We start from the raw sequence: 22,555 nt of genomic DNA on the forward strand, positions 1-22,555 counted from the left end.
AGAGAGGCATGACAATGCCATCTGTTAGACTTATTGCATTAAAAGACAAAAATGTGATATTTCCTTTTTACAAGTCCTGCTGTGCGATTTACCGTCAGCAAAACAACACGTGCAACAAATTAGTTCTCTCTGCCGCACAGAGGACTTCTCTGTCGTGACAAACAGGTCCCAAGAAAACAGTAATTACCTCCGTTTGCTAAATTAACTGTTTACAATGTCATGGTTAGGGAAGTTAATTTACTATAAATGAAAGAAGACTTGTTAGCACGCGACACTGTTTTTATTTGTGACTGATTTAACAGGTATCGGCTGTTTTTGGCCAGGCAGAGTGTTCTGTTTGAATGATGCTGCTGATTAACAAAAGTTGACAAATGTTTTTTCTTATGATTACAGCTCAAACTTTAAGGCAAAAAAAAACAATGTTCTTGATCTCACTTTAGTGTTGTTTTTTTTACCTCCCACAGGCTCAGTATATCTGTGCCAAGCATGCTGATGTTCCAAAATGCAAGCATTCTGTAATCAAACACAACATAAACACAACAGCAGCAGATTTATTTCCATGATTTCTATGATTCATCATTTTCAGCAATATATGAGCGATCCTGTGAGGCCTTCAGGAAAACAGGAAGCCAGTCGAGTGTGTTTACAATCGACCTTGATGGGAGTGGACCTCTAGAGCACACTCAAGTTAACTGCACCATGGCAGGTGACTGATCTAATTATACATACCCAACTTTGCACATTTCTAGACGTTATTATACACTGATGTTCATCATGTTTAACATTATTCAATGATGAAGCTCAAACCTCAGCACTTCTCATTTACAAACCTGATTCAGTGCAAGGACAGGTGTGACCTCAGCATGTGTGGGGGGACTGCCTGGAGAAATCACACATCTCATTAAGTGAGTTCAGCATCTCATGCGGCTGTCTAGTTCAGCAGGTTGGATTAGGGTTGGCCAACCTTCTCCCATGGAGCTTCCGGTGAGGCAGATTTTTTGCTCAAGCACCACACAAACATCCCTGATTCAGCTAGACTGGATCCAACGAAGCAGTTGATTAGTGTTTCCAAGACATCTAGATGGTGTGATGTTGCTGTGGTTTAGATGTTTTCGTGTTTTCTCTAGACTGTGGGAGAAATCACTAAGAGTAATTTGTGCCTATTGCTAGTGTTGTTTGTTTCCAGTGATGTATGACGGATTATAATCTTTCCATAATTTCTTCATCATTTGAGCAATTACTCCTGCTACAAACTGAGCGTGATAGCTGTGAGAAATTCAGTTTTTTTGCATTGAAATACAGAGTGCAGAAGGGCTGCAAAAGTGAATGAATTTGACCCTATGGGCCAGATTTACTAACAGCTTGTGCCAGTGCAAACCCTCTTTTGGCGTTGGAAAAACTATTGTCAGGATTTGCTAAAGACACGCCGTGAAAAATTGGCAATGAAAAGCTGTGGGCACAGCACAGTTATTTTTGTAGCTGACCTTATTGGATATGCATTTGTAGGAATTTCCCTTTCAGGCATAACATTTATTGGAGGAAAGTATTTAAATAAATCACGCAACGTGATTTTACTATGATTTGCGGTAGTCAATTTTCTTGTATTTGCACCATTATTTAATACCAAAAGGGCATGTCTTAACTCATTTTGGCTAGACATGGCTGCATTTGTTCTTTAATTTGCGCATTGTCAGTAGATCACCCGCAGAACTTTCCGGTCCCATCTTCTCTTTTATGGGAATACAGCGTCATGCTTATTTGCCCTGTTTAGTAGATCTGGCCCTGTATGTGCTGTTTTTGTAGTAACATTACACTGTAATGTAACATAAAACAAAAATGAGAGGAATCAGTTAGTACAGTTAGTATTTGTATATGAATAGTTTGATTATATATAATATATTTATAGTTAGATTACTTATTTCAGTAGGTTAGCTATGTAGGTTTATATGTTATTCTTCTACTGTTTACATGTTTATATTTATATTTAAATATGTTGCAACATGGTCCTGCGAGGTATTACATTTCGTTACACTGTATGTCTCCACATATAAAAGAGAATGACAATAAAGCTCACTTGACTTGACTTAGCCCATGTACTCTATATGGTAAGGTAACCAATTGACAAGTTTTTACTGTAGGATTTTTACAGGATACAATATATAGCAAAATGGGGGGGGAAATGGTTTACTACCTCTCCAAGACATGTGGGGGCAAGCAGATGTATCATCTGCCTCAGGAACAATGTGTTTTCTCACGTCTCCTGTCAGGTTTCATCACCAATTTCACCGACCTTGGTTTTTGGCCTCTGACATTACTCTCTGCTGCATCAGATGCTGGGCTGATTTGTCTCTGAGATAAGACTGTAATACATTATATCATCACGCAGGGAAATTCAAGCCCCATTATGTCAGCAGCAGGGAGGAGTGCAGGTAAAGAAAGAAAAAAGTCAAGATGCGTTTCTGCCTGCAGAGACTGGCAGCACATACTAGCAGAGACTGATAGCTTAATTTTTCTTAGTTTCATAGGCAGCAGGTTTTGACTCTGATGTTATTGGCGCTGCAAGCCGAGCTGAGAAAAGTAAGCACCGGGAAGCTGTCATAGGCTGTGACCACCTGCTGCACGTTGGCACAGCTAAGCTGGCTTTACTTTACCAAGTCAGCTTTCACTGAGCTTTATTCAGATTGCAAAGTTAGCTTTGTCCCGCTGAATGCATTTAAAGATCTGTAGACCCAATACAAATAGACCTTTTCTCTCAAGCGACGCCAACAAGCACTGGCAAGAAAATCGTTTGAAACTGACCCCAATTACAGGAGCTATTAGCCATGCTAATTCTGCAAGACACCACAAACCGGCACCTTTAGACATCACACGTAGCAATTTCAATGTGTGTAGGGAAAGGTGCTAGTGTAGACTACCACACTCTCATCATTTCACACCCTCCTGAAAGAGTGACCTTCTGTTCTCTGCTTAATATTCATCAGGTATTTGCATACGACTCCATCACTCCGTTAATCTCTCATTTTCATTCACAAGCACATACGGTCGATTGAGTGCAGGCTTGAGAGGGTTGATACACGCTCGGAGTCAATGGGGATTTCAGTCTTTACTAGTTTTTCAAGTGTGCTGTTTCTTTGTGTGTGTGTGTTTCTTGCACAGAAGATAAAGTTTGGACTGTGGTGGGGCACGATTACACGAGGCCCATTGACATTCGAGGATCCACTCCACGCAGCCCTTTCGTTCTCATCTTCAACTACACCATCTCACCATACCATCTCCGCTCGCTCGTGACCTCCTCAGAACATTGCCAACAGGAAGTGATATATCGCTGCAGGAAGTCTCGGCTTTTTGACACCTGGGGTTGGTTCTGCTTTCTTACTCTGGCGCACTGAGTTTATCTCATTGTTTTGTGTGCTGTACCGCTGAAATGTTGTCTTTCTATGAAGTGTGTGATTTATGTTACCTCAGGAATTCTAATCCTCTAAATTTGGCTAATATGCTGCAAAGGAACAAAAACATACCTCACAGCTAAATGATTCACAACAGCAGGTTATTACCACCGATATTAAAGGGGCTCAAGTGTGACATGACGACGATCTGCGGTGAATGATGATGTTCACTTAAAAAGTGGTTATACTGTAATTTTTGTCATGCAGGGATGGTTGTGGGACGTGATGAGAGCATTTGAATTGCAAAGGCATGCATAAAGCCTTAAAAAAAGATTATAAGCTTTTTACGCTAAATTATTCCATATGATTTTTTCTGCACACTGCTTTAATACTTTTGACTCTGTGGGGTTGATATGCTTAGGCTTTTTACTGGGTTGGAGTTAACTTCTCCTCAAACATTTGGCTCTCTCTTTGGATTCATTTTGATTTGTAAAATGGGAATGAGATCCAAAAAGCCTTTGAGCAAAGATCAACCTTTGATCAAACATTGTTCAAATGTGAACCTCCAGCACTAGACATCTTGCATATCTGATTGCCATTTGTCGTTGGCTAAGCTCTTGGCCAGATCTCTGCACCGCTGTGATAGCAGATGTCTGGTCACGCACATTGTAGTGCTACTATAACGGCTACTTGACTGACAGGAGCCTCAGAGCCCATTACCGACCAGTAGGAGCAGGATACCAGATGTCATCATGCATGACTAATTACATTAGACTCCAAACAGTACTGTCATTATTAGCAAAATTATTTAACATGATATATATAGAATATAGAAATATAAAAAAATATTTTTATCCTTGGGGCATTTTGTCCATTTTCAGATGGAACGCCTCTGTCGTGGTGGCTGGATAGAGACGGAGTCAAACGAACATATTGGGGAGGATTTCTGCCTGGGGTCCAGCAGTGTTCTTGTAGCTTGGATGGCAACTGCAGGGACATGAATTACTTCTGCAACTGTGATGCAGACCAAGACATCTGGTACATTTTTATTCCACAGTGAATCAGACTTGCCAGGTCTGCGTTACACAAAAAAAATGCCAATCAAAACTAGCCCATTGACCCTAGCCCACATATCAAAATTCAAAATCCCATACCTAAAATATTTTATAGTCACTGTTATAAATTATACACAATTTCAACTTGAAAATCACTGTAGAGTAGTAATCATAAACACAGTTTGTTTTCATAAAGGAGCTCAAAGGCTTCTCTCTTACAAAACATGCCAGTTTTATCATTTGTAGAATATAAAATATTTAAAAGCATTTCAGTCAAATATAATTTATGCAATATGACAAACCTTTAACCTTCGGGTAAAAAAATAGCTCAATGGACTTGAGCAGTTGTTCCTATTTTTAAGATAATAGGATTGTTGTTTTTCATAGAATGAAATAAATAAATCTGAGACAGATTAAAATGCTGTATTGGATTCACACTTTAAAACCCTTCATTAGCTTTTCTGTTAAAGTGAGTGAGACAAGCAAAAAGCTTAATACTCGCCATAGGGCAAGTATTACCGTTTTTTAAGCTACAAGTGAAGCATACACACTCCTCGGAGGGCAATTGTCTACCTCAGAGAGAGATTAAAAAGTCTTTATACTGGCCTTTCGCTCATTACTTCTCTTCCACATTCTCTCATTCTCTTTCTCTTCCTGCAGGGCAAATGATACTGGTGTGCTGTCTTATAAAGACCATTTACCCCTTAGTGAGATCGCCATCGGAGACACAAACCGGACAAACTCACAGGCTGAGCTTCATATTGGACCGCTGCGTTGCTATGGCAACCGTGGGTGTTTTGTTTACCAAATTTAAAAGGGGAATGGGGGGTTAAACGGCTCTCTACTGAATATATTTTCATATTTCAAAATGCAAAAGAGATGGACCCTTTTTTTATCAAATTCAGAGCACAATTTGCTTTTCAACACGCTGTGTGTTTTCTCACCTGTCCCTTTGCTACAGGATTTTTCTGGAACACTGCATCTTTTTACCAGGAATCCTCCTATCTGCACTTCCCCACACTGCAAGCCGAACTGAGCGTCGATATTTCACTTTTTTTCAAAACCAGTGCTCTCTCAGGAGTCTTCTTGGAGAATCTGGGTGTCAGAGATTTCATAAGGCTGGAACTTATTTGTGAGTGCTTGATCAAATGTGACTTATTGTGACATTATTTTTCTTATTCTTGTTTTCCAAGAATTATAAATATACATATACTTGAAGCAAAATTGCAGAAGAGAAATTGCAAAATTTCTTGAAGAGAAAATAACTCTAAAATAACTAAAGTATATGCTGAATTAAGTATATTTATTTATATATTTGATATTTTAACTTGAAAGCAAGACAAAAACAGTGGCATAACAGTTCATTTTATGCTTGAAGGGAAATGCACTAGTATTGGGTGCGTCTGACCTGAAAATAGAGGCTTCAGCAAGTTTCTTGAAAGAGCCTCTAAGCACTTCTTTAAAAGAAGTACATTCACTGAACTTTCAGTCTAACTTTTGTTTAAACCGCAAAGTGTGAGATAAACATACCACTGTTTTTGTCATTCTCAGCTCCTTCTACAGTGAACTTCACCTTTGACCTTGGGGATGGACCAGTAATTCTTACCGTTCGATCACCCGTAGTCTTAAATGATCGTCAATGGCATTATATTCGTGCTGAGCGAAATGTGAAAGAAGCTTCTCTGCAGGTTGACTCGCTGCCTCTGGAGCTAACCGAAGCACTGTCTGAAAGACCCTATCGGCTTCAACTCAGCAGTCAACTATTTGTGGGTGCGCAAACATGCAAATGTCACTAGTAATGCTATAATAATATTGAGTGTACTTTAGCTAAGAATACCCTTGGGAACAGAGAAAATTGAGCTCGTTATACAGAAGGAATCTGTAATCATATTTCAAGTCAGAAACCATGGCATGGCATGGTTAAATGTGACAGGGTTGAAGATCAGTGCAAAAAATATAATTTCGCTACACCATATTATTTACAGTCAGAATTCTTGTTTTATGCCATGAACGATATTTGTTTAGTAACTTGCCTCTGTTCAGATGTTATGTTATCACTCCCTTGAATATGCTGTCACAAAATCGAACTATTATTTAGAGAGTTTGACAGAACCTACAAAGACAAAGCATTTTAGAAAAAAAATTGTGAAGGCATGAGATTTTCATGTCAGTAAAAACAACATTTTTGTAAAATGTTTTGTTATTAAAGTGTAATGGTGAGATTCAGATACATTTATTTAATTTTAATCAAATTGTTCATTTTCATTTTTCCTTTGCTGTGTACACACTAAATGGAGTAAGACTATCAAATAATATTCAGTTACTTGTGTCAGTAGTAAGTGATTGGGACACACATACTGTAGCACCCAAACGGCATCATTTCATGAGAATGACACTGTTATTAACTTCAAAGTGCCTAAGACAATTAATAATTTTAATCTCCCCAATAGGAGGAACGGCTTCTAGGCAGAGGGGCTTTCTGGGCTGCTTACGTGCCCTCACCATTAATGGGGTTACCCTTGACCTTTATGAGCGTGCTAAGACTACCCCTGGGGTGAATTCAGGCTGCCCGGGTCACTGCACAAGTGACAGCGTCTGCCATAATGGAGGGAGATGTGTGGAAGAGAGGAGCAGGTACACCTGCGACTGCACACAGATAGCCTTCGATGGGCCACACTGCAGAACAGGTGAGGTTACGATGGCCTCCAGGCCAGCTCTCTTTCATAGGTCTTATTGCACCAATCAAAAAGAGCTGAATGAAGTAGGCACTCTGGACCACAAGCACACCTCAGATGCTTGTAGTTCTGTTGGCATTTTTGACGAGGAAGTGTTTTTATTGGATTTACACTGTAAAATCACACAATTTGATCAAAGCCTGCAGAGAGAAATTAAATCAGGGCTCTATAGGAAATGATTTAATATCCGTTTAAGCCACAACTTGCTGTGAGCTGTTGGATATGGCATGAGTCTCACACTGTGGGAGACATTTGTACCAAAAATGTGTACAACAGGTATGAAAGTCAACCCACTATATATTCTATGGAAATTTCAACTATTTCAGGCAATTTTTTTTTTTTTTTTTTATTAGATCAGGAGGGTTGGCTGCCGGTGGATGACAACATGCCCTTGATGGCGTATTCACCTTGAATTCCTTGAGGCTGGGCTGACAGGCTTTGGCAGAAAAGCTTTAACTGACAAATTGAATTTAATTATAGCAGCCATTGCTCTGCCTCATACCCATCCAGCAGCCTGTCAGTCAGATTAGTGATGTAATGGCTTTGTTTCTTCACAATGCGATGTCACAACGGGTCCGCTCAAGCCACTGCTGTTTACTGCTAACTAGAATAGATGACCAGAAAATGAGAAGAGACAGAAAGAATCAGTAGGACACCTCTCTGCCTCCGTCTCAGCTGTGGTTGGGGAGGAAACAATGCTAATGTTGTTGTTTTTATAGCTCTAATAATGACAGATGAGACGTAGTGTTCATTGCCTTTGCGCACAATCTGAATTTGCATAGAGATGATGATGATGCTGATGTTCTCAGTGAAGTTCACCAGGGACTTATTTGTCTCTCTGTGTCCATCACAGCTCTAGCAGCTTCCTTTGAAAGTGGATCTTCAGTCCTGTACACTCTCCAGGAGCCATTTTCCGGAATATTGAATGAGGAAGTCAGAAAATCACCGGCTGGATTCCATAATGCAGAAGTTACCAAATCTCAAGAGAAAGTGTCGTTTGGGTTCTTGACGCGTCATGTGCCTGCCTTGATCCTGACAGCTCACACTCTTGACCAGCATTATATGGCTGTTATGCTATCATCAAACGGTACCAAGTCATACGTTACTCTAAAGCTTGGGGAACAGTCATCATTTGCTCATTTTCATATTGTGCCAAACCTGTATCAAGCTCAAAAAAGGGCAATGAATATTAATAATTTTATGCATTTAGTCTTTTTCCACCATAGTCATTATCTGATTTCATTGACTAGAAAAGAGCAGCCAGAAAATGGTATTAGTTTTTGTGTAAAAAAAAAAAAAAATCGGGTTTGGAGGGACATGATGATGAGTAAATGATGAAAAAAATTCTTCCTGTGATTAGTATGTGAGTAGTATAAATATGCAATATCTGTCTTCCTTTGAGATTCAATAATGATTTTTTATCTATGCAGGTTACATTTTTACAGAGTAGAAAAAGTCATAAATTTTCCTTTTAGTTTTTTTTTTCCCTCACTCAGTTACACCCACACCCTTTATCAAAAGAACACACATCTTGCAACCATTGTCTCATCACTATTTACAGTACTCTTTCACAGCTCTGCTTTTTTCCATTTAGCAGAAAATAATTTGTCACCATCTCATCGAGAACGCATGACTGGCTAACATGTCTTGCACAACAGATGCACATCAATGTTTGACATAAAGGGAGGAAAAAATGGATAAAAGTAAGAAGCACTGAGGCGAGGCACAGGAAATGCAGAACAGAAGGAAAATATGTTAAAGGAAAGACAGATCACGGAAAGCTAGGAAACAAGCAAAGGCTATAAAGAATACTTAATGACAGAGAAGGGAGAAGTAGTGGATGGAGTTAGTCTTGTTCCACCTACAAGAGAAATGATAATTCACTTGAGAACTTTTCAAGTGCAGAGGTGATTGCAGACTTGCTTGGTCCTGTTATCCCAAATGACTGTTAAACATGTTCAAGCATTCATAATTCTCAAATTGTTAATTGCAGTGAAATAACCTAATTATGACTAAAGAGTAGTGTGTTTTATTTCCTATTTTGGTAACTGCAGATTGCACCTTAAAGGTGCACTTAGTCATTTGTTTATCTTGCTCTATCTAAAAGAAAAACGCTTTTATTAGGCCACAGATATTACTGGAGGCTTCAAGTCAAGTCATCTTCATTTATATAGCGCTTTTAACAATGTAGATTGTTTCAAAGCAGCTTTACAGAGATAAACGTATAATTTAAGGTAACAGAGATTGGTTTGGCTTTATAGCGGTTCTTTAATAAAGTTATTTTCCAGCTAAAGTTAGTTTTGATTGATTCGCTTCCGTCGCAACGATCATTTGTTATTAAATTAGGGGCCGCTAAGACGACACCATTCTCTCTACATAGACTTTAAACGCAAACCTGTGAGAAACGCTGATGGCGGTCACATGCGCATTAAGAATTGGTTCTATAGTTATGTGCGTTTGAATATATGTGTGCAGGTTTGGAATTCCCTACAAACCAAGCCTAAACAAAGTACTGGTGTTTCCTTATAATTTTTGATACAGAATTTTATTTTATTTTATTTTATTAATTCGGGGTAGATACGCGAATTGAGTTTCCCGACAACGCTTTATCTGTAGAGCTTCATCTCATGTACTGTTGACATCTCATGGGTTGATAAGATATTCTTTTTATGTTTTGGACTAATGGCCAAATTTTCAGCAGCCATAACTCCAGTCTTCAATGTCACATGATCCTTCAGAAAGCTTGTGTATTATTATCAATGTTGAAAACAGCTGTGCTGTTTAATTTTTTATTTTATTTTTTTTTGGAACCCATGATAGAAATGATAGAATAGAAAGTTCAAAAGAACTGAATTTATTTGAAATTTAAATCTTTTGTTACATTGTAAATGTTTTTGATTTAATTTAATTTACCCTTAAAAAAAAAGTATTATTATTATTTTTTTTTTTAAATCATAGTAACCCTAAACATTTTGATGGTCATTTTAAACACATTTTCTAAGGTGCTATTCATGTGTGTGTGTGTGTGTGTGTGTGTGTGTGTGTGTGTGTGTGTGTGTGTGTGTGTGTGTGTGTGTGTGTGTGTGTGTGTGTGTGTGTGTGTGTGTGTGTGTGTGTGTGTGTGTGTGTGTGTGTGTGTGTGTGTGTGTGTGTGTGTGTGTGTGTGTGTGTGTGTGTGTGTGTGTGTGTGTGTGTGTGTGTGTGTGTGTGTGTGTAAGAAATGACATGGCTTTCTGCAATACTTGATTCTGATTAGTCAATTGCAGAGATCTGTGTTCAAATATTTTTATATCATGATCACTGAACTGTATAACTGACATTGTCCTAAGAAAACAATTTCCTTCTTAACTGCTAGTGTAATGTTTGTCGTATAGACGGTTTCAACGGCAACAACATAAACAAACGTTACTGCGCATGCGCGCTTTTGTGGCCCAAACTTAACTTCCGGTAGAATCAATAACAACAGAGTTCATCTGTAGAAAGTAACAAGCAAATTACATTAGCAAGTATGTCTAGCCAGTATTATTTGGGACTACCAATAGAAGAAAAGAGCCGTTACTTGGCCAAACTTAAATGTGACAACGTTACACTACCAGATCCGTTCAACAAAATTTTGAGGCAAACATTATTTTCTACAGACCTGTCTGATTTACCGGAGGTCAGTCAGGTAAATATTTTTGAATACTTAGTCGAGAAGGAATGTGTGTACACCAGGGAGGCGTTCAAGGCATATCGCAGCTTGGATGCCTATAACTATTTTCATTCCGGAAAAGTAAAAAAAATTCTAACACACGCGGATGGAAATACCTGTGTCGTTTACGGGGAAATCGAGGCGGGTCAGACGCTTTCAAAGAGCTACTCCGCCTGGATCATTGCGAAGAAGTCCGGCGAAATCCAGAGTGGGCATTGCAACTGCATGGCAGGGTAAGTATGGCTGGCTAGCTAACATTACATTTTACAATAGCATTTAGGTACACTTTTTCAATACTTGCATTTATCCCGTTGATAAAAAGTCTATCTGTATCTATACAGCAATGGAGAGGTGTGTAGCCATGTGGGTACAATTTTGGTTGCTGCGGAGCAGTGTGTTCAGGATGGACTCCAGAGTGGCCCATCTGTCACTTCAAAACCAAGTGTTTGGTCACGGGTGACTAAAAAGGGGAGCATTTTAACAATTATTATATTTAATAACCATATCCTAGTATACTAATTCCTGTTATCCTATTTCAAATATCAGTGTACAATTGGTGGTATTTTGTACAACAATTTTCCTTAATTATTTGTATTATCATGTACAGTACAGGCCAAAAGTTTGGACACATTACTATTTTTAATGTTTTTGAAAGAAGTTTCTTCTGCTCGTCAAGCCTGCACTTATTTGATAAAAAATACAGAAAAAAAAGTATTACAGGTTATGAAAAAATATTAAGCAGCAGAACTGTTTCCAACTTTGATAATGATTCATCATATAAGAATGATTTCTAAAGGATCATGTGATTGACTGGAGTAATGATCCTGAAAATTCAGCTTTGCATCAGAGAAATAAATGATCATTTAAAGTATAATAAATTGAAAACCAATTATTTTAAATTGTAATACTTTATCACAATATTACATTTTTTTTCTGTACTTTTGATCAAATAAATGCAGGCTTGATGAGCAGAAGAAACTTCTTTCAAAAACATTAAAAATAGTAATGTGTCCAAACTTTTGACCTGTACTGTATATTTATGTATAATGTACATTTCAAATATCCTTTCAGGCTGATCCACAACCAGTAGCTCAGTGTGATTTCTTGAAACCTGGCAAGAAGATCAAGCTACAAGCTCCCCTCTGCCTTCCCCCACTAAATCCAGATGGGTCACCAAAAAAGCTTTTTAAAGCCCTGAAAGTAAGTTATAGTTCATATATCTCTAACAAATCAGCTAGTCTAATGTAAAAGATTCAGTACTATATATATATATATATATATATATATATATATATATATATATATATATATATATATATATATATATATGGCAGTGTAGGTAAGATCTTTTCACCATTTATTTTAGGAAGTTGTGCCAGGCTGTGCTCTCTTTTCCGTCATGTGTGACAGCAGTGAGACAGACACAGCCTCCGAGTCAGGTAGTCAGGATTTCACCAGCAGTCAGGGAGAACAGGATGCTCAGGGAGAGGAACTCAACGTGTTCAGCAGCTTAGCTCAGCCCCACAGTGAGCATGATAGTGCTCTGAGCTGTCCAAAGTGCACAGCATTTTATGATGCCTTCATTAAACTGAACCCAGATCAAGTGGTGGAACTAGAGAGAAACACTAGAAAACAGAGCATAGAACCACTCTGGCATGATGCGCGCAAGCTACGCATAACAGCAAGCACAGCCAGCAAGGTGCCTCAGCGTGAGACAACTGACCCAGCTAAGTTTCTCACTGAACACCTCTACCCAAAGTTCCAGGGGAATGTGGCCACAAGGTATGGGAAGGAAAGCGAGGGTCTTGCTAAGGATCAGATTAGGGAGAGGGGCTGCATAGTGGTGGACAAAGGGTTGGTGGTGTGTGCAGGAGACCCATGGCTTGCAGCAAGCCCTGATGGTATCATTGATGACAAGCTGCTAGAGGTAAAATGCCCTATCACACTCAGTGCTTGCTCATCCCTTAATGATGCACTCACTGGCACAAACCAAGACATCAGAGTGGAGGGTGGGCAGTACGTTGTGAACCCTAAAGGCCCCAGAGGTTACTACAGGCAGATACAGTTAGGGATGCACTGTCTCGGGCTGAAAACATCCTGTCTGGTTATTTGGACCCCAGCACAGCACCTGGAACTTGATGTGCCTCATGACAATGCTTTTGTCTCCACATATATGCAAAGGCTACGTAGCTTTTACTTCAAACACATGCTGCCAAAAGTTGTGGATGAATTTGTAGAGGGAAGACTGCAGTTGAGTGACCTACATGAAAATTGTCTCAAAAGCAGCTCAATAGTGCTGATTTGAAATCAGTTTTTACAAGAAAAAGAGGGTTTTTTTTTCCTTAAAGCATAGGTTGTTCCTGCCCTTTTTCACTTTTTACATCAAATACATAAATACATTAAAAACGGAAATTGTAGTCTATAGTACTTTATTCATCAGTCAATAAATCAGTTAATCAATAAGTCAGTTAATCAATAGTTGGTAGTGAATATATCATTTCATTTTATAGTTACAATCCATTTGAAACATTGTGATACAAGTTCAACACTACAAATATGATAATGCAATGCATGTGTTTGGTATTTTAATATATTTAATAATAAAAAAATGTAATCCTGTAGGTAAAAGTATCAAATTAAAGGGTTTGTTCATCCAAAAATGAAAATTCTGTCATTCATTTCTCTACCTCATTTCGTTCCAAACCTGTAAGACCTTCGTTCATCTTCAGAACACAAATGAAGATATTTTTGATGAAATCCGAGAGCTTTCTGTTCCTCCATTGACAGCCTAAGTAATTAAAAATAGCTTAATTTGTGTTCCGAAGATGAACAAAGGTCTTGCAGGTTTGGAACGACATGAGGGTCTTTAGGTGAACTATCCCTTTAAGTTGTGGTTAAGTCCTGCTTTATTTTGGTACAAGTGGTTTCCCCAGATTTGAAAGTGCTGCACAAACAATTAATATTTTATCTATTGTGCAAAGACTGTTATCATTTCTCCGTTTGACCATACTGACTGGCAGGGTGTTCCGCAGAATTCTGAATGACTTCAGTTTTCCTATGGCCCTTTCCACGTGGATTCTCACTCGGGACATTTTTCTAGAGTGTGTCACCTCTAATCCTGTCAATTGTTTTCTTCCCTTTGTAGATGCTGGTACATGAAGACGAACACATTTGGTGGCAAAATATTCGGGAAAATTGAAGCCTCGATCAGCCATTACATGGTCTCCTTGTTCAAGAAGGTCAATTAACCCTGAATTTTTTGTTATAACCTTGTCACTAGCACGGCCACCCCAGACTTTTGATAAAAATGTAAAAGCTCCTGTTGGACTAATACCAACAAGGAACTTCACAGTATTATGTGATTTGTAGTGGGAGTATGTGACTGCCCGTGTTTGCAAACTAGTTGGCCTCTCAATGAACACTTCAGTACAGTCTATTATACATCTAACTTGTTGGAAACCTGTAGTCTTGAAGAGGGTGGGGAGATTTCTTCTGATGTCTTTCCTGGATGGCCACCGGACAAGGCATTGTAACTCTTTAGCCATCACATCGAGCCATTCATGAAAGATGTTTGAGACAGTTCCACAACTCACTCTGAAGCGAAAAGCGAGGTCTTGATGAGTTAAGCCTAGACGAAGCTTCATCAGGACCACAAGAAACTGCTCGGGAAGGGTAAGTATGGTTGATGATGCGTTCCATGTTGTTGTCAGGTAAGTGAGGAGGGTGAAAAACACAGAAGCAGATGGTAGACCAGTGTAAAAATGAGTGTGCTTGTCATCATTTAAAATAAAATCAGACGGACTGCCAAACATATGATCTTGTAGTCGTTTTTCTTGAGATTCCAGTTTCTTCTCCAGTAAAGCCATTTTTCTTTTTAATTCAGTGTTTTCATTTTGTAGCTGGTCAATGTCTGCCATTGACAGATCTGTACCCACAGCAGTGCATCCTTCTTCAGGGTCAGCATGGGTGACCTCTAAGGAAGGTGAATCCATAGACTCAACCACAGATGGTCTCCTCTGTCTCCTCTGGTATCGCTCCAACTTCTGTGAACCATCAATGGTGTTTTTATGAGCGAAAATTGATGGAACATGATCTGGATGGCATGGGTCCACTGATGGCGCACCTAAAATAAAGACAGACACAGTTTGTGTTGACAGTATTGCACCTTGCTAGCATAATACATACATGCTTTGCATAATCCATAACTTTTCTGGTTTCATGTGCATTTCTATGATATTGACTAAAACGTATTGATTAAAAAAAATATTAGTAGCCTACTAGTACATTGAAATTAGATCAAAGTCAAATTTATTTCACAATGCACACTGTTTTAAACCAGCTTTACAGATAAAACATATCAGTGATAATGTAGTAAATTCGTCAGTGAAAATGTAGTAAAAGTCCATATAATACTTAATTTAAAGCTTCATCAGAAGAGCTATGCATTATTGTATTTGTTATGTCCCCAGAGAACAAGCCAAAGGTGACTGTTAGTTAAATAATGTAGGTTATTTGTATAGCATTGATGGAAAAACATTGTGGCTTTTATGCTTGATGGATATCAGGTATCATAACACTAGTTTAAATCATAGCTAAAGCGTATCAACTAACATTGAGCTAACGTTACTGTGTAAAATTAATGTATACAATGTTACAGCTACGTGTGTAGTAATCAATTTAGTTAAACACATAACCATTGCAGGCTTGTTACTGGTCAGCTAGCTATTATCTGTTGCTTATCATGAGTTTCTTACCTGTAACGAAGTGAGTGCTACAGATCCTTGAATTCTTGCCTGGTTGCCAAGCCTCTCTTCGCACAGCGGTGATCCAAGCTCGCCGTCTCCCTTCGTTTTTAGGAAACCGAAACATTTTTATTTTCGATAATGTATTTGTTCCAGAGGTCAGGTTGCATCCCACAGCACAACAACCTGAGCCCAACTTCAGTCTACTCATCACCTTCATTTTAATTGCGTTCGTAGTCGGCGCCATAATTATTACCAGAGAATGTCTATTATTACCGATAAACAAACACAGACCGGAAGTTAACTTCGGGCCAACGCGTAACCCTGGCAACGCGCGTGCGTCCGATGAAACCGTCTATAGACGGTTTCAACGGCAACAACATAAACAAACGTTACTGCGCATGCGCGCTTTTGTGGCCCAAACTTAACTTCCGGTAGAATCAATAACAACAGAGTTCATCTGTAGAAAGTAACAAGCAAATTACATTAGCAAGTATGTCTAGCCAGTATTATTTGGGACTACCAATAGAAGAAAAGAGCCGTTACTTGGCCAAACTTAAATGTGACAACGTTACACTACCAGATCCGTTCAACAAAATTTTGAGGCAAACATTATTTTCTACAGACCTGTCTGATTTACCGGAGGTCAGTCAGGTAAATATTTTTGAATACTTAGTCGAGAAGGAATGTGTGTACACCAGGGAGGCGTTCAAGGCATATCGCAGCTTGGATGCCTATAACTATTTTCATTCCGGAAAAGTAAAAAAAATTCTAACACACGCGGATGGAAATACCTGTGTCGTTTACGGGGAAATCGAGGCGGGTCAGACGCTTTCAAAGAGCTACTCCGCCTGGATCATTGCGAAGAAGTCCGGCGAAATCCAGAGTGGGCATTGCAACTGCATGGCAGGGTAAGTATGGCTGGCTAGCTAACATTACATTTTACAATAGCATTTAGGTACACTTTTTCAATACTTGCATTTATCCCGTTGATAAAAAGTCTATCTGTATCTATACAGCAATGGAGAGGTGTGTAGCCATGTGGGTACAATTTTGGTTGCTGCGGAGCAGTGTGTTCAGGATGGACTCCAGAGTGGCCCATCTGTCACTTCAAAACCAAGTGTTTGGTCACGGGTGACTAAAAAGGGGAGCATTTTAACAATTATTATATTTAATAACCATATCCTAGTATACTAATTCCTGTTATCCTATTTCAAATATCAGTGTACAATTGGTGGTATTTTGTACAACAATTTTCCTTAATTATTTGTATTATCATGTACAGTACAGGCCAAAAGTTTGGACACATTACTATTTTTAATGTTTTTGAAAGAAGTTTCTTCTGCTCGTCAAGCCTGCACTTATTTGATAAAAAATACAGAAAAAAAAGTATTACAGGTTATGAAAAAATATTAAGCAGCAGAACTGTTTCCAACTTTGATAATGATTCATCATATAAGAATGATTTCTAAAGGATCATGTGATTGACTGGAGTAATGATCCTGAAAATTCAGCTTTGCATCAGAGAAATAAATGATCATTTAAAGTATAATAAATTGAAAACCAATTATTTTAAATTGTAATACTTTATCACAATATTACATTTTTTTTCTGTACTTTTGATCAAATAAATGCAGGCTTGATGAGCAGAAGAAACTTCTTTCAAAAACATTAAAAATAGTAATGTGTCCAAACTTTTGACCTGTACTGTATATTTATGTATAATGTACATTTCAAATATCCTTTCAGGCTGATCCACAACCAGTAGCTCAGTGTGATTTCTTGAAACCTGGCAAGAAGATCAAGCTACAAGCTCCCCTCTGCCTTCCCCCACTAAATCCAGATGGGTCACCAAAAAAGCTTTTTAAAGCCCTGAAAGTAAGTTATAGTTCATATATCTCTAACAAATCAGCTAGTCTAATGTAAAAGATTCAGTACTATATATATATATATATATATATATATATATATATATATATATATATATATATATATATATATATATGGCAGTGTAGGTAAGATCTTTTCACCATTTATTTTAGGAAGTTGTGCCAGGCTGTGCTCTCTTTTCCGTCATGTGTGACAGCAGTGAGACAGACACAGCCTCCGAGTCAGGTAGTCAGGATTTCACCAGCAGTCAGGGAGAACAGGATGCTCAGGGAGAGGAACTCAACGTGTTCAGCAGCTTAGCTCAGCCCCACAGTGAGCATGATAGTGCTCTGAGCTGTCCAAAGTGCACAGCATTTTATGATGCCTTCATTAAACTGAACCCAGATCAAGTGGTGGAACTAGAGAGAAACACTAGAAAACAGAGCATAGAACCACTCTGGCATGATGCGCGCAAGCTACGCATAACAGCAAGCACAGCCAGCAAGGTGCCTCAGCGTGAGACAACTGACCCAGCTAAGTTTCTCACTGAACACCTCTACCCAAAGTTCCAGGGGAATGTGGCCACAAGGTATGGGAAGGAAAGCGAGGGTCTTGCTAAGGATCAGATTAGGGAGAGGGGCTGCATAGTGGTGGACAAAGGGTTGGTGGTGTGTGCAGGAGACCCATGGCTTGCAGCAAGCCCTGATGGTATCATTGATGACAAGCTGCTAGAGGTAAAATGCCCTATCACACTCAGTGCTTGCTCATCCCTTAATGATGCACTCACTGGCACAAACCAAGACATCAGAGTGGAGGGTGGGCAGTACGTTGTGAACCCTAAAGGCCCCAGAGGTTACTACAGGCAGATACAGTTAGGGATGCACTGTCTCGGGCTGAAAACATCCTGTCTGGTTATTTGGACCCCAGCACAGCACCTGGAACTTGATGTGCCTCATGACAATGCTTTTGTCTCCACATATATGCAAAGGCTACGTAGCTTTTACTTCAAACACATGCTGCCAAAAGTTGTGGATGAATTTGTAGAGGGAAGACTGCAGTTGAGTGACAGCTACATGAAAATTGTCTCAAAAGCAGCTCAATAGTGCTGATTTGAAATCAGTTTTTACAAGAAAAAGAGGGTTTTTTTTTCCTTAAAGCATAGGTTGTTCCTGCCCTTTTTCACTTTTTACATCAAATACATAAATACATTAAAAACGGAAATTGTAGTCTATAGTACTTTATTCATCAGTCAATAAATCAGTTAATCAATAAGTCAGTTAATCAATAGTTGGTAGTGAATATATCATTTCATTTTATAGTTACAATCCATTTGAAACATTGTGATACAAGTTCAACACTACAAATATGATAATGCAATGCATGTGTTTGGTATTTTAATATATTTAATAATAAAAAAATGTAATCCTGTAGGTAAAAGTATCAAATTAAAGGGTTTGTTCATCCAAAAATGAAAATTCTGTCATTCATTTCTCTACCTCATTTCGTTCCAAACCTGTAAGACCTTCGTTCATCTTCAGAACACAAATGAAGATATTTTTGATGAAATCCGAGAGCTTTCTGTTCCTCCATTGACAGCCTAAGTAATTAAAAATAGCTTAATTTGTGTTCCGAAGATGAACAAAGGTCTTGCAGGTTTGGAACGACATGAGGGTCTTTAGGTGAACTATCCCTTTAAGTTGTGGTTAAGTCCTGCTTTATTTTGGTACAAGTGGTTTCCCCAGATTTGAAAGTGCTGCACAAACAATTAATATTTTATCTATTGTGCAAAGACTGTTATCATTTCTCCGTTTGACCATACTGACTGGCAGGGTGTTCCGCAGAATTCTGAATGACTTCAGTTTTCCTATGGCCCTTTCCACGTGGATTCTCACTCGGGACATTTTTCTAGAGTGTGTCACCTCTAATCCTGTCAATTGTTTTCTTCCCTTTGTAGATGCTGGTACATGAAGACGAACACATTTGGTGGCAAAATATTCGGGAAAATTGAAGCCTCGATCAGCCATTACATGGTCTCCTTGTTCAAGAAGGTCAATTAACCCTGAATTTTTTGTTATAACCTTGTCACTAGCACGGCCACCCCAGACTTTTGATAAAAATGTAAAAGCTCCTGTTGGACTAATACCAACAAGGAACTTCACAGTATTATGTGATTTGTAGTGGGAGTATGTGACTGCCCGTGTTTGCAAACTAGTTGGCCTCTCAATGAACACTTCAGTACAGTCTATTATACATCTAACTTGTTGGAAACCTGTAGTCTTGAAGAGGGTGGGGAGATTTCTTCTGATGTCTTTCCTGGATGGCCACCGGACAAGGCATTGTAACTCTTTAGCCATCACATCGAGCCATTCATGAAAGATGTTTGAGACAGTTCCACAACTCACTCTGAAGCGAAAAGCGAGGTCTTGATGAGTTAAGCCTAGACGAAGCTTCATCAGGACCACAAGAAACTGCTCGGGAAGGGTAAGTATGGTTGATGATGCGTTCCATGTTGTTGTCAGGTAAGTGAGGAGGGTGAAAAACACAGAAGCAGATGGTAGACCAGTGTAAAAATGAGTGTGCTTGTCATCATTTAAAATAAAATCAGACGGACTGCCAAACATATGATCTTGTAGTCGTTTTTCTTGAGATTCCAGTTTCTTCTCCAGTAAAGCCATTTTTCTTTTTAATTCAGTGTTTTCATTTTGTAGCTGGTCAATGTCTGCCATTGACAGATCTGTACCCACAGCAGTGCATCCTTCTTCAGGGTCAGCATGGGTGACCTCTAAGGAAGGTGAATCCATAGACTCAACCACAGATGGTCTCCTCTGTCTCCTCTGGTATCGCTCCAACTTCTGTGAACCATCAATGGTGTTTTTATGAGCGAAAATTGATGGAACATGATCTGGATGGCATGGGTCCACTGATGGCGCACCTAAAATAAAGACAGACACAGTTTGTGTTGACAGTATTGCACCTTGCTAGCATAATACATACATGCTTTGCATAATCCATAACTTTTCTGGTTTCATGTGCATTTCTATGATATTGACTAAAACGTATTGATTAAAAAAAATATTAGTAGCCTACTAGTACATTGAAATTAGATCAAAGTCAAATTTATTTCACAATGCACACTGTTTTAAACCAGCTTTACAGATAAAACATATCAGTGATAATGTAGTAAATTCGTCAGTGAAAATGTAGTAAAAGTCCATATAATACTTAATTTAAAGCTTCATCAGAAGAGCTATGCATTATTGTATTTGTTATGTCCCCAGAGAACAAGCCAAAGGTGACTGTTAGTTAAATAATGTAGGTTATTTGTATAGCATTGATGGAAAAACATTGTGGCTTTTATGCTTGATGGATATCAGGTATCATAACACTAGTTTAAATCATAGCTAAAGCGTATCAACTAACATTGAGCTAACGTTACTGTGTAAAATTAATGTATACAATGTTACAGCTACGTGTGTAGTAATCAATTTAGTTAAACACATAACCATTGCAGGCTTGTTACTGGTCAGCTAGCTATTATCTGTTGCTTATCATGAGTTTCTTACCTGTAACGAAGTGAGTGCTACAGATCCTTGAATTCTTGCCTGGTTGCCAAGCCTCTCTTCGCACAGCGGTGATCCAAGCTCGCCGTCTCCCTTCGTTTTTAGGAAACCGAAACATTTTTATTTTCGATAATGTATTTGTTCCAGAGGTCAGGTTGCATCCCACAGCACAACAACCTGAGCCCAACTTCAGTCTACTCATCACCTTCATTTTAATTGCGTTCGTAGTCGGCGCCATAATTATTACCAGAGAATGTCTATTATTACCGATAAACAAACACAGACCGGAAGTTAACTTCGGGCCAACGCGTAACCCTGGCAACGCGCGTGCGTCCGATGAAACCGTCTATACACACACCGTATTTTCTTATCACATAATAGAATGACTTCAAATCAAATCAATATTTCTAGTCCATTAATTTCTTTGGTAAGCCATGTAAAAGATGGTTATTATCACATACTCCTTTATGGTGATACAAAAACACTTTACATTGTGGACTTGAACATGTTGAAATTTAAAGCATTATTCCTTCTTGTCATGCTACAACACTGAATTCATTGTATCAAACAAATATTGTATGACTTTAAGTCAATAGCTTTTACTCTGATTTCCCAGGCAGCCTGCAAATACGATACTTGTTGAACAAAGAAAAAAGAACAGAAACGTTCAGCCCAAAGTCAGCCAGTCTATCAGATGGACGGTTCCACTGGGTCAAAATCAATCGAAAGGGACAGGAACTCCTTGTTCAGGTGAGTCTTTGTCACCATAGCAGCAGGTGTTAACGCAATGGCCAATGTCTGATTTCCAAAGACGTTTTACTTGACCTCCTATACTTTACCCTAGTGAAAAATAAATACACTCAAATGTATTTGAAATACATTTATTTTATGCTAAGTGTAGGCTACTACAAGTACATTTACATATTTATGTACTTAATATAAATACCCTGCAATTGTACTTTTAGTATACTAAATTGCTATACTTAAAGCTATACTAAAGATATACTTAAGTATATTTGATTGTGCTGAAGTGGAACTATTGCAAGTATACTTTTGGTACACTTTAAAAATCGTGCATTTAAAGACTGATATTACACAGAGATCATACTACCCTTACTAATAGTGATATTAAACACATTTTAGTCTTAATATTAAGAAATGTGCATTGTGCAATAAAGAAGTACTCCAAATAAAGTTTAATTATAATATTTATATCAGTAAGTCGATATGACAGTTAATATATTAATGGATTTGCAGTATACTTCAAATGAAATAAATGTATTTAAAAGTTTTTTCACTAGGGTACTTTTTTACAGGAATGAGAATGGATGACTTTTATGCTTGTCTCAAAAGTCTTGTAACATACTGAATTATATTTTATTTTACAGTGTGTGCACTTACAGTGTACTTACAAAGAAAGTGCTGGGTAATATACGGTAATTACATGGGTTAAGGTCAGTTATATGGGTAGGTTCAGGGTTAGTACCTAGTTATTAACCAGTTATTTAAATTGCTAT

The 22,555-nt window shown here is 38.4% G+C and overlaps 3 protein-coding genes and 2 long non-coding RNA genes across 5 annotated transcripts in view; 3 read left to right on the plus strand and 2 right to left on the minus strand.

Annotated features, from left to right (window-relative positions):
* cntnap5l (contactin associated protein family member 5 like) overlaps positions 1-22,555 on the plus strand; it is a 78,884-nt gene that overhangs the window by 53,108 nt on the left and 3,221 nt on the right. The window contains exons 12-20 of the mRNA XM_081357393.1: positions 587-706; positions 3,157-3,357; positions 4,268-4,424; positions 5,102-5,229; positions 5,403-5,573; positions 5,993-6,211; positions 6,892-7,128; positions 8,030-8,263; positions 21,655-21,788. Of these exons, the coding sequence (XP_081213519.1) occupies positions 587-706; positions 3,157-3,357; positions 4,268-4,424; positions 5,102-5,229; positions 5,403-5,573; positions 5,993-6,211; positions 6,892-7,128; positions 8,030-8,263; positions 21,655-21,788 (1,601 nt within the window). The remainder of the gene's footprint in view (positions 1-586; positions 707-3,156; positions 3,358-4,267; positions 4,425-5,101; positions 5,230-5,402; positions 5,574-5,992; positions 6,212-6,891; positions 7,129-8,029; positions 8,264-21,654; positions 21,789-22,555) is intronic.
* Positions 10,792-14,673, plus strand: LOC308685545. Its single transcript, XR_014029470.1, has 3 exons — positions 10,792-11,100; positions 11,209-12,067; positions 14,013-14,673. It is a non-coding gene; the product is annotated as an uncharacterized lncRNA (long non-coding RNA).
* On the minus strand, positions 13,282-15,937 carry LOC308685543 (uncharacterized protein). Its single transcript, XM_081357395.1, has 2 exons — positions 15,622-15,937; positions 13,282-14,990 (listed from the first exon to the last, which is right to left on the minus strand). Exons 1-2 carry the CDS (start codon positions 15,854-15,856, stop codon positions 13,774-13,776), a joined length of 1,452 nt encoding a protein of 483 aa, XP_081213521.1. The 5' UTR covers positions 15,857-15,937; the 3' UTR covers positions 13,282-13,773.
* Positions 16,212-20,093, plus strand: LOC308685544. Its single transcript, XR_014029469.1, has 3 exons — positions 16,212-16,520; positions 16,629-17,487; positions 19,433-20,093. It is a non-coding gene; the product is annotated as an uncharacterized lncRNA (long non-coding RNA).
* Positions 18,078-21,379, minus strand: LOC308685542 (uncharacterized protein). The gene is made up of 2 exons (XM_081357394.1): positions 21,042-21,379; positions 18,078-20,410 (listed from the first exon to the last, which is right to left on the minus strand). The coding sequence occupies exons 1-2, from the start codon at positions 21,274-21,276 to the stop codon at positions 19,194-19,196; spliced, it is 1,452 nt and encodes a 483-aa protein (XP_081213520.1). The 5' UTR covers positions 21,277-21,379; the 3' UTR covers positions 18,078-19,193.

This window comes from Scardinius erythrophthalmus (assembly GCF_964197995.2).
Source record: "Scardinius erythrophthalmus genome assembly, chromosome: 25".
In the NCBI taxonomy this organism is placed as follows: Eukaryota; Metazoa; Chordata; class Actinopteri; order Cypriniformes; family Leuciscidae; genus Scardinius; species Scardinius erythrophthalmus.

What these genes read in the sequence shown, in the direction of transcription:
- LOC308685543 (XM_081357395.1), bottom strand. Translation starts at nt 15,856, where the DNA reads ATGGCGCCGACTACGAACGCAATTAAAATGAAGGTGATGAGTAGACTG. An exon ending in TAGCACTCACTTCGTTACAG is followed by an intron (nt 14,991 to 15,621) that starts GTAAGAAACTCA and finishes TCTTTATTTTAG; the next exon opens with GTGCGCCATCAGTGGACCCA.
- LOC308685542 (XM_081357394.1), bottom strand. Translation starts at nt 21,276, where the DNA reads ATGGCGCCGACTACGAACGCAATTAAAATGAAGGTGATGAGTAGACTG. An exon ending in TAGCACTCACTTCGTTACAG is followed by an intron (nt 20,411 to 21,041) that starts GTAAGAAACTCA and finishes TCTTTATTTTAG; the next exon opens with GTGCGCCATCAGTGGACCCA.